The sequence below is a fragment of the Rana temporaria genome, chromosome 5, assembly GCF_905171775.1.
Source record: "Rana temporaria chromosome 5, aRanTem1.1, whole genome shotgun sequence".
NCBI classification, from domain to species: domain Eukaryota; kingdom Metazoa; phylum Chordata; class Amphibia; order Anura; family Ranidae; genus Rana; species Rana temporaria.
Window position 1 is genome coordinate 197,723,943 of NC_053493.1, and position 17,949 is coordinate 197,741,891.

General features: G+C 39.1%; 1 protein-coding gene across 3 annotated transcripts in view; it reads left to right on the forward strand.

The window, feature by feature from the left end:
• IRX4 (iroquois homeobox 4) overlaps positions 1-16,369 on the forward strand; it is a 39,592-nt gene extending 23,223 nt beyond the window's left edge. Inside the window, exons 3-5 of one of the 3 annotated variants that reach the window (XM_040353469.1) lie at positions 4,917-4,971; positions 10,566-10,897; positions 15,454-16,369. In XM_040353469.1, the coding sequence (XP_040209403.1) occupies positions 4,917-4,971; positions 10,566-10,897; positions 15,454-16,205 (1,139 nt within the window). In that variant the 3' untranslated portion in view covers positions 16,206-16,369. The remainder of the gene's footprint in view (positions 1-4,916; positions 4,972-10,565; positions 10,898-15,453) is intronic. The other 2 variants (XM_040353467.1, XM_040353468.1) reach the window with 2 other exon arrangements.
• The last annotated feature ends 1,580 nt before the right edge of the window (positions 16,370-17,949 follow it).

Below are 17,949 nucleotides of genomic sequence, written 5' to 3' on the forward strand. Positions count from 1 at the left end.
TCTAAAAGCTGGTTCTTCAGACTTTGTTTGACTTCCTATCAAACATCTATAGCCTTTCCAGGTGTTTGGCAAAGCAGTTAGCAAGCATTTAGAAAGCAGATAGAAATCCACCAAAATTCTGGAAAATTGCTCAGTAAACAGAAAATAGAAAGGACACAATGGTGAACTGCTCATTCTCCCATTCCCTACTTCCCATGACTGCACTGTGATCTTTACCCGAGGCTCAATGCCTAAAATGTGCAACAGAGCTACATTCACTACTTTAAAGAGTGATACTAGGGTCTACAATAGAAGTCTGCTTTCTAAATCTTTCAAAACTGCCTAATAACCACTGTTTTTACTGGTCTCCCAATTTCAATGGAAGTATGAATGGGTGATGACCATAGAACACGCTAAGCTAATGGTTCACTGATTGCCATCAAGCTAGTCTTGAGTATTCCACAAGAATACTATCCCTTTCACTTCACATGTATGTGTGTTGTGGTGAGTGGTTGTCGGGGCTCATGTGTAAGGCTGTTCCTGCTAAGCTGATTTTGGACCCACTCTGCTTCTTCTTGGATGAGATAGTCACCCACCTGTCATTCTGACCTTTCTTCTTTACAACACAACAGTCCAACAGTCTCTATCACTACTTCCTGACAGTAGTCTCTATCACTACTTCCTGATAGTAGTCTCTAGCACGACTTCCTGATAGTAGTCTCTATCATGACTTCCTGATAGTAGTCTCTATCACGACTTCCTGATAGTAGTCTCTAGCACGACTTCCTGATAGTAGTCTCTAGCACGACTTCCTGATAGTAGTCTCTATCATGACTTCCTGATAGTAGACTCTATCACAACTTCCTGATAGTAGTCTCTATCACGACTTCCTGATAGTAGTCTCTATCACGACTTCCTGATAGTAGTCTCTATCACGACTTCCTGATAGTAGTCTCTATCACGACTTCCTGATAGTAGTCTCTAGCACGACTTCCTGATAGTAGTCTCGAGCACGACTTCCTGATAGTAGTCTCTATCATGTCTTTCTGACAGTAGTCTCTATCACGACTTCCTGATAGTAGCCTCTATCACGACTTCCTGACAGTAGTCTCTATCATGACTTCCTGACAGTAGTCTCTATCACGACTTCCTGATAGTAGTCTCTATCACGACTTCCTGATAGTAGTCTCTAGTGCAGAACACCATACCTTTATTATATGACTCCCTGATTGTTGCCTCTTTAGTGCAGAACACTCAGAATAGTCACAGAACCATTGCAGCCATCTTCCCAGATATTAGACTCTTTCCATAGGGGCTCACACACATGGTGTTTCTTTCTCTAACATTGGGGATGATTTTCTAAAGGAAATACACTGTACACTGCAAGTGCAGTGCAGTTGCAGTTGCAGTGCAGTTGCTCTATATCTGAGGGGAAACTCTAAAATGAGGGGAAGCTCTGCTTATTGCTATCATCCAATCATGTGCCTGCAAAAATGCTGTTTTTGTGTTTCCCTTGCATGTTCCCCTTAGATCTAGAGCAACTGCAATTGCAGTGTACAGACAATGTGGGATTGATTTAATAAAGGGGAATACACTGTGCACTTTTCTTCAGAGCTTAGTAAATGAGCAAAAGCTCTGCTGACATCCATCATCCAATTATGTTGCAGAAAAAATGCATTTTTTTTTGATTTTCGTTGAACATAATTAAGTACTTTTTACAAAGTGAAGCTTTACCTCATTTACTAAGCTGTGGAGCAAATGTACTTGTAGAGTGCAACTGCACTTTTCAAAGTGCACAGTCTATTTGTCATTAGTAAATCATCCATTTTCTTTTAGTAAATCAACCCCATAGAGTTCTCCTCACTTAGGTTTTGAGACCAGCCTAAACGAAACCGCGGGACTTGCTACAGGAAGGTCAGGGGTGGTAAGGTTTCTCCATCTTACCCCAATGTGTCCTTCTCTGATCACCCTGGCAGTCAAGCCCAGCAGAGGTGGTCTCTCGCTCTCCTCCCACAGCACTACATTTTACTGATGAGGGGTGTCCTGCTCCCAAACCCCAACTCCACTGGGCCCCATCCACAGCTGGCATATAAAGAGGCACTAACTCCACCAACTATATTACCAAAGGAGGAGCAACAATAAAAGGGCACTTACACCTGCCAACACTCACTAATACAAGTTTCAAATTGTGAATAATTATTCATCCAAATTGATTCACTTGGCCTTCATGGTAGAAGAAGAAAGCAATGAAAAAAAAAAATATGCTGACTTGCTTGAACACTTGGTTACCATGCTGATTTTCTGACTTTTATACTTCCTGTGGCACTGACTCAAATGACTGCAAACATGCAAATCAGTCACTTCCAGCGTAGTTGGAAACCATTGAAGCCTTCAGAAGCCAGCCAACTAGCATTATTATTATTATTATTATTATTATTATTATTATACAGGATTTGTATAGTGCCAACAGTTTGCACAGTGCTTTACAACATAAGGGCAGACAGTACAGTTACAATACAATTCAATACAAGAGGGGTCAGAGGGCCCTGCTTGTTAGAGCTTACAATATAGAAGAGGTCAAATATAGCAACCTCCATAGTTCTCCTCTGACAAGATTTTTTACTTTTATACTGTATTTATTGGCGTATAACACTCACTTTTTTACCCTGAAAATAGATGGTAAATTGTGCCTCTGCGTGTTATACGCAGGGGGCTGTGGAAAGTTTTTTTCCTGAAACTTCCCTCTTAAAATTAGGGTGTGTGTTATACGCCTGTGCGTGTTATAAACCAATAAAAATACGGTAATTACAACCTGTAAGTTATACAAATGTTAGGAGTAGAATAAGGTGACCTGATTTTTTTAATTAAATCCGGGGACATATTTTTTTTAACTAGTAATGGCGGTAATCAGCGACTCTCTGCCTGTCGCCGCCCGCCTAACAGCCTGTCAAGTCTTACTCTCCAGGCCCCGGCTACTACTGGGTGTTGAGCGGAGGAAGATCAGCAGACCATGAGATAAGCAGGCAGGCGGCTGACCGGGACTTGAACCAAGGCAGAAGAACAAGCGAGCGAAGCTGAATGGGCATGCACCCAAAACTAAAGAAATATTCCCTCCACTCTGACCAGCACATTATCATCAGAAAGGGGCACAGATAATGGAAAACAATACACCCCCCTAAGCTAGTAGGAGCTATGGAGTGAGGGGGTGTAATTCTGATTTTTTTTTTTTATTCTGCACGGACTGTCTTTGAAATTGCCTCAGCCCCTGTTCAAATCCAATCTGTAGACAAAACTGAAAACGGACTTGGTCCGGGGACAGTGTCCTCAATTCAGGGACTGTCCCTGGAAACCGGAGATCACCCTAGAGTAGAACTCGTGTGTACAAAGTATAATGAATGCGAATGAAAAGGAACAGCTGTGGTAACATTTAATATGTAACACACAGGTCATAAGTATTGGCAGACAATGACTAATTAGTAGAAACATTTTCAGATTGATCTACTCTCATACTCTTCATTTTATTTTGTGATGCAGAGACATGTAATATCACTTCTGATTTGCAGTACAGGGGGTCTTTGGTTTAAAGCAGGAAGCTATTTTCAAGGAGTTTGCTTGAGTTTTCTCTTTCCTGCAACACTCTAAAGGGAGAGAGAGGCAGGGGAGAGGGAGAAATGGGGGGGGGGGGCAGAGAGCACTAAGCCACCTCCATCAGTCTCTGCACCATAGGAGATTACACTCGAATATCCCCACCACAGTCACAAATTATTATCCTTCATATTCCGCATTGCTTTTCAGAGATCACTGGGCCACCAGAGACGAGTATATTCTAATGACCAAATCAACCCCCACCCCATTTCCCCCAAAGTTGAACAATATTGTATAATACATTCGCATAACTCTGATGTATTCTTCAGTGCTGAAAAGAGAATACAATCCCTATTTGAGTAGGCTGAGAACAAATATTATTATTGGTAAGTGGATGCCGTCCCTCATATTCATCAAATACCCCCAAACACCCCCCCCCCCCCCCACACACACATATAATATTTGCAACATTGATCCGAGTTCCAAGTGATCACCAACATTGCACAATGATTGTATTGTTTGAGTTGAAAGCTGTTAACCTTTCTTCATGGGTGACTGGGATGATCCAGTGTCTATTCTGACGGCTGAGGAGATTGACAGGCAAACTTAGTTGCACAGCTGCAGTCCGACATTTTTAGTGAATCTAATGTGTATATTATTTATTATATCACAAAACCACATTGAGAAATTTCAGCCAATCATGGAGTTCTGATATGCTGAAAGAGGAACTTCACTGGGTTGTAAACATTTTAAAGTCAGCAGCTACAAATACTGTAGCTGCTGACCTTTAGGAAAGAGATACTTACCAGTCCACGGAGTCCAGTACTGTCTTCCCCACAGCCGATTCTTCACCACGCTCCAGGTCTGGTGCTGCCATCTTGGACTGACTCAGGAGCTGGTCCTGATGTCTCACAGCTGTCTGTGCATGCACGGAGCCTGACAATGCAGTGAGACTGGTCCTTTAGTCTCCTGAGATGTGTGATGTGTCCCAGGAGGCTGCGGGCAAGGGGGGAGAAACAGAGGGGAAACAAGTGCAAGTCATTCTTGCCCAGGTGAGGATAGAGGAGGTAGGACTTGGTGATGGTTATAAAAAGTACCCAATACTGTACAAAATACAAAAGAGAATGAACTACAGTTTCCTTTTTGGGTGAAGGTCTGATTTTAGCAGGCAGTCAGAAGGCTTTATCAGACCTACAGTATACCGAAATTGCCCCCCAATTCTGTTCCCTATAAATTCACATACTGTAAAATACCTGATATTATACATTTCTTTAATGCACATTCTGGTCTCCCTCCTGAGATGATTATGTAATCAAATGTGAGAGCATTTGTCTTTTGATTCTTTTGTGAAGTAGGGCAAGAGGGAGAAACAGGAAGCAGGAGTTCGGAGTTGCTGATTGCTAAAGGGTAAGAAACATATGTTCAGACAGAGTCATGATCAATGTTCCTAAATTAATGGAATCCACTGGCTTGGGCAGGAAAGGTAAGTATAGTACAGTGTGTACAGTTAAGTGATAAGTCAGAAAGGGGATAAATGTGGTTTCAGTGTAGTGCCCTAAACATGTGCCTGAAGCTGGAGTTGTGACAGATATGTAAATACAAGCTCAGGCTCAGAAAATAACTAGATGAGTACTGATTTTATCATAGAGGCTATATACTGAATAAAAATATATATGTGTGTATTGTGACAGTATAAGAGGCTGTCACTGTGAAATTGGTAATTTAACCACCCCGGACCATTTTGTAGCTAAAGGACCAGGCCACTTTTTGCGATTTGGCACTGCGTCGCTTTAACTGACAATTGCATGGTCGCGCGACGTGGCTCCCAAACAAAATTGGCGTCCTTTTTCCCCACAAATAGAGCTTTCTTTTGGTGGTATTTGATCACCTCTGCGTTTTTTTTTTTTTTGCACTATAAATAAAAATAGAGCGACAATTTTGAAAAAAATTCAATATTTTTTACTTTTTGCTATAATAAATATCCCCCAAAAATATATAAAAATACTTTTTTTTTTGTCCTTAGTTTAGGCTGATACGTATTCTTCGACATATATTTGGTAAAAAAATCGCAATAAGCGTTTACTGATCGGTTTGCGCAAAAGTTATAGCGTCTACAAAATAGGGGATAGTTTTATGGCATTTTTATTAATATTTTATTTTTTACTAGTTATGGAGGCGATCAGCGATTTTTATCGTGACTGCGACATTATGGCGGACACATCGGACACCTTTGACACAATTTTGGGACCATTGTCATTTTTACAGCGATCAGTGCTATAACGCCCACTGCTGGGCTCTTAAATTCAACGTACCTGTACATGCTTATGCCCAGCTGTGCCGCTCTGCTGACGTATATCGTCGTGCGGCGGTCCTTAAGCGGTTAAAGGACAGATTGGCTCAGTGCAGGACTACAGAGTATAGATGTGGAGTGAAGAAACACGCTTGCCGCTTCCTCCAGGTTTTGGTATACCTGGTTGGGGTTCTGTAGTTTGGAGATTCCATAGTGTCTTGGGTGGGATGGAATTTTCAACCCAGTGTTCAGATTTTGTGAAGGGCCAGCAGGGTGCATGATCAGGTGCATACAGCCCTTATAATGGAGGTTTAAAAAATATCTCAGGGCTCCCAGTTGGAGATTGCTCCACCCAAGAGAGACAGGAGATCTCCAGGAGTCAGAGAGGCTGCAGGAGGCAACCAGAGCATGTTTGCCTGCAAGGTCTGGGACAATGTCCTTTGCTTTCCCTGGAATTACCAATTTAGACCAGTCCACCACAGCTAGTTCACACACAGATGAATTCTCTGGTGTGGCCCGGGCATGTGGTGAAATAACCTCTAGCTATGGTAGCCTTTCCCTTACATTTATATTATATTATGTTTTGTTGTAGCCCTGAAAACATTTTTTTTTTTTTTTATGACCCCTGAAACACGTTGGCTGTTTTTTAGTATAAACCAATAAATTAATTTGGCCTCTTCTATTCTTTGATCTGGCACTCCTTCCATTAGTGCGTTTTTTTTTTTCATTTTCTTTTATTCGTACTCTGCTGGGTACCTACTGGTGGGTAGCCTTGTCTGTTATGAGCAGCCTAACCTGAGCCAGTGAGCACTCCGAAATGTTTTGCCTCTCACTACTTTGTATGAACTCAAATAAAATGCTGCGTACACACGATCAGTCCATCCGACCGATGGTTAACCGATGAAGCTGACTAATGGTCAGTCGCGCCTACACACCATCGGTAAAAAAAACGATCGTGTCAGAACGCGGTGACGTAAAACACAACGATGTGCTGAAAAAAACAAAGTTTAATGCTTCCAAGCATGCGTTGACTTAATTTTGAGAATGCGTCGATTTTTAACCGATGGTTGTGCCTACTAACGATCGTTTTTTTTTTCCATCGGTTAGGAATCCATCGGTTAAATTTAAAGCAAGTTGGCTTTTTTTAACTGATGGTTAAATAACCGATGGGGCCCACACACGATCGGTTTTGACGATGAAAATGGTCCATCAGACCATTCTCATCGGTTTAACCTATTGTGTGTACGAGGCCAAAGTCTCAGTGCCTCTTGGATGCTTTTTTTTTATCAATTTTTTTTTTTTTTATCAATTTTTTTTTTTTTTATCATTGCAATCTGCAATCTATACATGACAAGATAGTTACCAATTTGGAACTAATCCTAATATTGTTGATAATAGGACTGGCTGTAGACAACTGCACATTTTATATCACTGAGTCTGCACAGATACTGCCTGTTTCAGTCGTATTACTCAATGCATAGTTAATGCTATGAAGACTTTAAAGTGGATGTAAACCCACATTTTCTTTTGCTGTCACAATGTAGAGTATAAGATTTTCTATCATCTGTGCCCAATCTTGCCACAAAGAGTTAATCCAGCTCTAAACAATCCTCTTATCTTTTTTTTAGTGAGATAAACGGACAAACAGGAGAAAACTTTTGTCCGTTCTTCCCCCTTGCTGTGAATGACAGGTTATTGACATATCTCATGCACTAGCTTGAGACAGGCATTTTTTTTATTCCCATCCCCACTCCTTTTCTGAAGTCACATGGTTACTTTTCTGGATTTTGACTGGTTGTTAGTGATCATAGCAGAATTTAGTGTAAGGAATACACAGGAGAAAATGCATGTTGACAAGGGGAGTGTAGACGTGGGAGGGGAGTCTACTGACATCACGACTCCACTCACTGAGCTCCAGACAACAGACCCACCCACAGAATCTGCAGTTTTTCAGTTCTTATAACAGACAGAGGGGAGACATTTGACAGGTAAGGATACATGCAGGAGACATGTATATCCTTATAGATCAGCACTATGGCAGTAGTTTAGAAAGGATGAGAGTGGGTTTACATCCACTTTAAATTTCAGTATTATAATTGCAAAAATGGGTGGCAAAAAAAAAAAGGATATTTAAATCTAATAACAGGGATCCCCAAGTAAACCACAAGATCTGTCTGATTTGCTTAGTTGAGACCACTGATATAGCAGGCCATTGCTAACAATAATTGGTTAAATTTATGTACAAAAACAATCATACATGGGCGATAACCTGTAAATATATAACAAACTGATTTTACGACCTAACAAAATCATTCTCAGCAGACACTCCTTATTGATGGACACTTCCATTGTGAATAATTGCGCAGGATAGTGAAATACATGTGACATCCGTGTAAACTCTGCTACATGCGCAGTATATTTATTTGAAAAAAAAAATAAGAAAATTGTTGTATTTTTCAAGCAGCAGCCATTTGTATTTCTAAAACTGAAACATCATTGTGATTTTTTTCTTTCAAATTATTTTATTTTCAGAAATAATTTTTTTTTTTACAATAAATCACCACAATACATATCAATATGGACATAACCTAGTAAATGTTAGCAGGAACTAAAAAAATACTTTCAGAGAGGGGGGGATAGAAAATCCCCCCCCCCTTCAGATTTGAGGAGAGAAAAAAAAAAGATCATACATTGTAATAAAAATATGTGAGTATTAAAAGTTAAACAATTATATATATATATATATATATATATATATATATATATATATATATATATATATATATATATATATATATATAATATAATATATATATATATATATATATATATATATATATATATATATATATATATATATATTGATGTAAGAGAGAGAGAGAGAAAGGACTCCTTATATAAGCTAACTCAATAGAAATAAGTATACTTATAATCTCCTGGTGCCCCTATCGGGTTCTCATTGTGATTTTTATGGTTGTCTCCACCTCATAGTCAAATCTTTAGATTGGGCAATAAAAGCACTTCCTATGCGGGACAGCTTTATACAACAGATTTTCATACCAGTGATTGTTTCATTTTAATAATCTGCATGCAAATTAGCGACTCAGATGATGTCCGGCGCTTTTGGATTTGACCTTAAGCTGCATGCTTACAGCTTGTGTCACCTCATGACTTTTCAAGCCTGTAATTTCATGCCTGAGATCCTGTCACACAATAGGATCTTCTCCCAAAAATGCTGCATGTCTGACAGGATTAATCTCACATTGACTTCTGAGATGATGCAGTGATCAACACTGTTGGGAATTTTTATGAGCAGGTTGTCAGTTAAATAGTTGCTTATCTATCTATCTATCTATCTATCTATCTATCTATCTATCTATCTATCTATCTATCTATCTATCTATCTATCTATCTGTCTGTCTGTCTGTCTATATATCTATCTGTCTATCTATTTATCTATCTATCTATCTATCTATCTATCTATCTATCTATCTATCTATCTATCTATCTATCTGTCTGTCTGTCTATATATCTATCTATCTGTCTATCTATTTATCTATTTATCTATCTATTTATCTATCTATCTATCTATCTATCTATCTATCTATCTATCTATCTATCTATCTATCTGTCTGTCTGTCTGTCTGTCTGTCTGTCTGTCTGTCTGTCTGTCTGTCTGTCTGTCTGTCTGTCTATATATCTATCTATCTATCTATCTATCTATCTATCTGTCTGTCTGTCTGTCTGTCTGTCTGTCTGTCTGTCTGTCTGTCTGTCTGTCTATCTATCTATCTATCTATCTATCTATCTATCTGTCTGTCTGTCTGTCTGTCTGTCTGTCTGTCTGTCTGTCTATCTATCTATCTATCTATCTATCTATCTATCTATCTATCTATCTATCTATCTATCTATCTCACAGTAGGCCCTACATTTGCTAATGATTTAAATATGCCACTTTTATCTACAATTCTTAAATATTGTAGTGAATGCTAAGTATAGCTCCATTAACTACAACAATGTGAATTAAATGCATGAGTTTCACAGTGTATTAACCAGCTTTCATCTCATGCATTAAGAAGTCCGGGTGGCTGGGGAACAGCACAATGCAATATAAATGAACAGCCATGCAACGCTTCTCACCTACCATCTAATGCCTTTGTATTAGGAGAATCATAATGTAGCCATCTCATATGTTCAGAAGTACGCAGTGCTCTGCGTCCACCTTCCCTGAAGGGATTTAGAACAGTTTTACCTTGCTGCGTCTATTATCCCTATAGCAGCACAAAACCACTTAAGCCATTTCAACCCTTTTTTTTAGACCACATGGGTGCCGGTGACCTTTCAGTATGATATGCATTAAATATTCAGCTGCAATCCACTGTCTTTATACGTTTTTACAATTTCATCAACAAAAGCATGAGACGTGCCTAATAAAGGAGCACAAAGGAAAATATTTATATTAACAGTCATACCCTTAGGTCATTCAAATTTCTCCTCTTAAAAACCGTCTCCAGATATCCTGGGCAAAATGACGTTCACTCACTAAGATATTAACTATACAGTATCACACAGTTCAAAAGCCTGTATGACATTGTTTCCAGAGGTTCTACTGTAAAGGCAATTCTTATATTATCACTGTGCTTTTTCTCTGAATATATCAAAGAGTCACATACAAAGTGGAAAAAATGAGCAATGTTAATATGTTCTACAGGTATGGTACCATGGATGGGGGTACTCGAAGGAAGAATGCCACCCGAGAAACCACAAGTACATTGAAGGCATGGTTACAGGAGCACAGGAAGAACCCTTACCCCACCAAGGGCGAGAAGATCATGTTGGCCATCATCACCAAGATGACCCTCACCCAAGTCTCCACGTGGTTTGCTAATGCCAGGAGGAGGCTGAAAAAGGAGAACAAGATGACTTGGCCTCCAAGAAACAAGTGTTCTGATGAGAAGAGGCCTTATGAAGAGGATGATGAAGAAGAAGAAGAAGAAGATGAATCTTCCAAAGACAACATAAAGAACGAGAAAAAAATAGAAGGTTTGTACATTCAATTCTAACAGTAAACACAAGAGCACACAAATAATTGCACACAATGGAATATAATCATTATTGGAACAAAATGTCTGCGTATCTGTAAAAACATTCCAATAAACAGTAGTGATAAATAGACGATAGCCGTACAATTTCTTTAACCACTTAAGGACTAGCCTCTTTCTGAGATTTGTTGTTTACTAGTTAAAAACATATCTTTTTGCTAGAAAATTACTTAGAACCCCCAAGCATTATACTTATTTTTTTCTAACACCCTAGAGAATAAAATAGCGGTCGTTGCAATACTTTCTGTCACACCGTATTTGCGTAGAGGTCCTACAAGCGCACTTTTTTTGGAAAAAAAATACACTTCTTTGAATTAAAAAAATAAGACAACAATAAAGTTAGCCCAATTTTTTTTATATTGTGAAAGATAATGTTACGCCAAGTAAATTGATACCCAACATGTCACGCTTCAAAATTGCGCCGCTCATGGAATGGTGACAAGCTGTTACCCTTAAAAATCTTCAAAGGCGACGTTTAAAACATTCTACAGGTTGCATGTTTTGAGTTAGGTCTAGTTAATTCAAGGGCTAGAATTATTGCTCTCGCTCTAACGCTCTCAACACATGTGTGGTTTGAACACCGTTTTAATATGCGTGCGCTGCTCACGTATGCGTTCGCTTCTGCACATGAGCTCGGCGGAACGGGGCAGTCATATTGGAATTTTTAAAGTCTGATTTGCCTAATTTAAGCAAAATAGAATATCCCATATTTAATCAATAGATACAAAATGAAGAAGAGGACATTTTAGTGTAATAATCCTGGCAAAGCTGATTCTCGCTTTGATAAGTGTGCCTTGTTGTATTTATACCAGGCCACCTTACCTTCATGTGAGATAACCATTGCATGCCCTTCGAGAGGTGCACCTTGCAGTCCTTATCTAGGTCACCCCATCTGTAATACAGGTTATGCTGGATGTGAAGGGAACAGGAATAATAGCAGTCTTACGACTGAGTCTTTCCATACTTAAGAATACTTAAGAAGGATTGTTTTAAAATATATGTCACATATAAGTGATTTTGTGTAGGGTTAATATATATTGATATTGATATTGATATATTGATATTCATAATTACCCAGAATTAAAGTAGAAGTTCAGCTTAAAACTAAGTAATTCTAAATCTACTGGCAGCCACATTCTAAGACTAATCTATCTCTAACACTATAAAGCAAAAATTGCTATACATACCTTTTTCTGCTGCCAAACCAGTCTGGTCTCCAGAGGCTGATGCTGTGTCGAAGAGAAAGCCGACAACGACTGGGAAATGCTTGGAAAGTGAAGTCACCCATAGACTTACTATGGGGCTTTGCTGTCGGCTGCCTCTCCTGCACACACCTACACAGAGATGCCGCCACTAACAGCTCAGTAGGGGACTGGCTGCAGAAAAGGTATGTATAGTGATTTGTGCTTTGCAGGGTTAGATAGATTAGTCTTAAGGCCTATACACACGATCAGACTTTTTGACAACAACGGTCCGACGGACGTGTTTTATCCGACAATCCGACTGTCTGTATGCTCCATCAGACAATTGTTTTCAGTTTTTCAACGGACAAATGTTTACTGTGCATGCTCTCAAACTTTTCGACAACAAATGTCCGATGGAGGATAATCCGATCGTGTGTACACAAGTCCATCGGACTAAAATCCAAAGTTAAAACACGCATGCTCAGAACCAATGCTAAACATCAGACAACAATAGCAGAAGTTGCCCAAAGGGTGACGGTAAAGAGCTGAAAAACCATGTGATTTGGTGAAAGTTGGCTGAAAATGTTCTACCGTTTGTATGCAGAGCAAGTTCACGGCCAACGCCCATTGGGACAAAAATTCACGTTAAAGTCCAATTGAAGTCCGATCGTATGTATGAGGCTTTAGAATGTGGCTGTCAGTAGATTTAGAGTTAGTTAGTTTTAGGCTGAATTTCTACTTTAAGTCCTGCTGCATAATTTTTCCATACTATTAGCTGTCCTATGGGTTTTGCCTCCTGAATGAGTTGTTGTCGTGCTCTTGGAGTAATTTTTGTAGGCCGGCCACAACTGGGAGGGTTCACCACTGTTCCAAGTTACCTCCATTTGTGGATAATGGCTCTTCCCGTGGTTCACTGGACTTCCAAAGCCTTAGAAATCGCTTTGAAACTCTTCATACATGTTTGTTTCCAATCTGTTCTTGATTTTCTTTAGATTGTGGCATGATGTGTGGCTTTGTGTGATCTGTTAGCGTGCTTCACTTTGTCAGACAGCTTCTATTTATGTGATTTCTTGATTCAACAAGTCTGGCAGTAATCAGGCCTGGGTGTGGCAAGTGAAATTTAACTCAGCTCTCCAAAAAATTGTGGTTAATCACAGTTCATTCATGATTCAGCATGGAAGGGGGCAATCACATAGGGCCAGGCAGGTCTGAACAGCTTTATTCCCTTAATAAATGAAATATAAATTAAAAATGTAATTAATTAAAAAACTGCATCTTGGATTTACTCGAGTTCTCTTTGTGTAATATTAAAATTTGTTTGATAAACTGATTCATTTAAAGGGGTTGTAAAGGTAAATGTTTTTTCACCTTATTGCATCCTATGTATTAAGGTGAAAAAAGATCTGACAGTACCGCCCCCCGAGCCCTCGTTTTACTTACCTGACCCCTCGAAAGTCCTGTGCTTGCCCCCGTCATCCTCCTCAGTTCTCAGCCTGGCCGTTGATTGGCTACACTGGATGGATTGAAAGCAGCGCAGCCATTGGCTGGCGCTGCTGTCAATCACATCCAATGATGCCGCACCGGGGGGGGGGGGGGGGGTTTGGCCGCCGCTGTATCACGGGAGCGCGCCCGCAGGAGATTTCCACCATGCGAGCTCACTCGCATAAAGGTGGAAAGCTCTTGCGGGGGGGGGGGGACGAGACAGCCGCAGAGGGACCCCAGAAGACCAGGTTCGGGGACACTCTGTGCAAAAATAGCTGCACAGTGGAGGTAAGTATAACATGTTTGTTATTTAAAAAAAAAAAAAAAAAAAAAATTTTATCTTTACTGATCCTTTAACCTCCCTGGCAGTATGATTCTTTCGGAAAAAAGGTGCTGAAAGCGGTACCATTATTTGCAAGGAAATTTGGTGTTTTATATTGTAGGCCTGTAATTTTAAGGAATAACTCACTTAAATCTGACCAAACAAGAGTATTGTAGGGATCCCGGGTATGACATTTTAAAAAAAACTAAATTATTAATTATAATATAATAAATAATTATAAATAATTATAACAAATAATAATATGATTATAATAAAAAATATTCAATAATGTAATCAACTCAAAATCACTGAAATTCCAGGGACAAGGTAAGTAAACACAGTCTGTGGATCCAGCGAGGCAAGCCCGAGTCTGACTCGGGGTTACCGATCGCAGCACAGAAATCTAACCCCGAGTCAGACCGCCAGGAGGGTTAAGTGTAATAAATATGCAGAAAAAAAACCTGTATATGTAAAGCACTGCGTAAATTGATGGTGCTATAAGTACCTGAAATAAATAAATAAATAAATAAATAAATATGCAGCTCATTTGGGGATGCAGAGATAAGAACATTTCTAAGTGCACTATTGTGCAGAGATGGGGTTGACTGGGTCAGAGATATTTCCAAGAGCACTGCTGAGTCAGGTATTGGAGGGAATTATATTACCAGAGACAATATACTGCTGACTTCGGGTTGGATATAGTGACACTTCCAGTGAAAAAGTGTTCCTTAGCAAGAGATGAAGGCGCATGGAGATTTCCAAAAACCCTGTGATGTATAAAAATAGTAAAAACAATTTTTTTTTTTTCCCCACTCATCAAACAGGTAGATGTGTTCTTAGAAATGGCATAAAGAAATACTATTCTATATCTAATGGCACATTTTATTTGATGGTTTCCAGAGTGGTCTGAGAGCCTCAAACTCTCCCATGCCTTACTATTGATAAGTAAGGCCACTCACCATTTTTTGGGTACAATACCGAGACGTAGGTGGTGAGAAGGTCCTAGCCCAAACATGATTTTAGAAACTGAAGTCATAGATTGCATAACAGATACATTTTTGCTTTAGATCACCACTAGGAAGAGCTTTTTGTTATTCAATGGATTTCGGTCATAATTTTCTTGTCTATGGCTAGTATCAGGCACACTAAATGTTATGTTTTCAGCAGAATACTAAGAAAATAAATTGATGCTATTGATGTCTGGTTTCATTGCTTCCTCCAGTCACATAAGCATGCACATTAAGATGGTTCAAGCATACACATCAATGGAAAAAAACATTTAGTGGTTGTAATGTTTGACTGCTGACTAATGCTATTGTTTGATTTTGATCAAATATGACTGCATTGGCTTGTGTTGTTTTCCATTTTGAACAATAGTGTATTGATAATATTAGGTGCTAGATATCAATATGACCAGTATAACTAGTACCCTTGTAGGATAATGCAGTTTTATGTATGATATATCAGCTGATTTATTGGAGCTTTAATTGTCAATGTTATTTCTGTCAGCAGAAGAAAGTGGCGGAAGAGAAGACAAAGACCTGGAACTGAGTGACCTTGATGACTTTGATGCAATAGAGTCTGAAAGCTCTGAATGTGAACTGAAACAGCCATTTCATCATCAATCCCAGGAAGGACACCAAATGAGGACCAGAGATTGCCTCAATGAGCATTGCAAAGATGTAATGCTTAAGATGCCTTTAAGGGCATCAACAGTAGACCAAGAACTTGATCGGGCTAAGAATTGCCTCAAAAGCGTTGTTGATGAATGCGAGCAAGACTTAATGAGAGCAAGACAGAGAGCCTGTGAATCCAAACTATGTTTTCCACAGCAAAGTCAACAACTACTGGATTCCAAACCACGAATATGGTCACTAGCTCACACTGCCACCTCCTTAAATCAAACTGAATACCCATCATGTATGCTAAAGCACCAAGAGTTGTCTTCACCTTCTTCATCCTCATCGTCTTCTGCTGTTTCCACACCAGTCTGTGTTATTGACAGGCGTCAAGATTCCCCTGTAACCAGTCTCAGAAACTGGGTTGATGGGGTGTTTCATGACCCATTATTCAGACACAGCACTTTGAACCAGGCCCTCACCAACACCACCGTTTCTTGGGCCACCACCAAAGGAAACGTTCTTGAAGCTGGCTCCTTAGGACGTTCCGTTGGGAACCCTAGCACTATAACTAAAGGACATGACACAAACAAAGAGTTTATTGCATTCCCCAAATCTGGCAGCAAAATGTTTTGCTCGTAACTTTATTAAATGTGAAGCTGAAACTTTATAGCAGAGACGTAGAACATTATTCTCAGATTGGGGCCAGAGTAAAGCCCTTCCAATGACTGTTAAAGTGGTTTTAAACCCAAAAACAAAAATGTGATTATATTGCAGCTTACCAATTCTTGATGTGGTGGCTGCATTTGTTTATTTTTATAGGCTTTTTTTACCTTTATTAACTTATTTTAACAGACTACGCTGTCCAGCAAAAGTGGCAGTTGGTCAGTTGGGACAAACTGACAGGATGGCTAGCTTTTATTCATTTATGTAAATCCTTTATCCCAAAAGGAAAAAAAAACTGTTGCTGTAGGTGTTTAAAAAGTGTTAGCTGGAGTTCACTTTATAATCTTATTGCTTTCGCCAAACCATTTCCATATATGGGTACCTCATTCCTAATTGAATATTGTATACAAAACAATACCCAAAACATTAAGGAATTAGTCAAAAGTATATTTATTTTTTCAATACAGATGAAAAAAAAAAGGTAAACACAGAATAAAAGACTGCAATCAAAAACATCACAGGTTTAAATGACTTACCTAGATTTCATCATACGGAGATATCTTCAATATTAATGTGTCACTGGTATTGAACCTCAACATGTTTCAACTCATAAAGAGTCTTTATCAGGCAGTAAACAGTGAAGTAAAAAGCCCAATGATGCATAGTAAAAGAGCGCTGTGTTTGCATGGTCATGGTCTGACTTTTAGATGCTTTCCTCTCATAGATAGTAGGTAATCATTCCATCCTTGTTTTGAGGGTGTGGCTAGGCTTGGTATCCCTTGTATTACACCTTTACATCTCAGGGTTTCCCTTGGATTTGAACTCACTCTTTCACTATGCATCATTGGCCTTTATACTTCATTGTTTATTCCTGATGAAGACTCTTTATGAGTTGAAACACGTTGAGGTTCAATACCATTGACAGATTATATTGAAGGTATCTCCTTATGATGGAATCTAGATATGGAGTTCACTTTAATATATTAATCAAGTCTAAATCTGCCAGTCCATCTAACAATACCCTCTCTACAGTGTGAACATGCTGCTATACTAAGATGCCTCTTTTACTCCTCCATCCACACTATTGTTTTATCTAAATGATGCGCAATAATTTCAAAACAATTAAATCTTTAAACAATTGGATAGCCATAACTTTCTTTCCAATCAATTTAGATTGAATTTGATCAACCAAAGTTTGATCAGCCAGGGCAGAAAATAGTTGATTGTTTTGCATCGATCAGCAGCCCTGAAATACTTTGTTCATGAATGCAGTTGCATTTAGATTGATCAGATTATAAGATTACATGGTTAAAACAGAGATGTGATTATTAACTTATGATCATAAGTTACAATCATATCTTAAAGTAGTATTAAACACTCAGCATTTTTTTTTTAGCTTAACATACTTATCAGTGAGCATAATAAAATAAACATTCCCCAGTAAACAATTTGCGCACCTACAGTTTACAACTTTCAGTACTGCTGGTTCCTGCTCTCCTAGTTCTGCTTTTCTCCCAGGAAACAGTTAACAGTGGACAGTGAAGTTTCTAGTCAGTCTGTTTGGAGAATGGAGGAAGAAAGAGGAGCAGTGGAGTGCCTTACCAACCTAGGCTGTTGGGGCTGTGTGTTTTTATTGATGCACACCGTGTAAGGAGACACAGCTCTAGTGGCTGCATGCAAGAGTGGCTCTATAGAATTCTGCAAGAGAAAGGAGCTACCT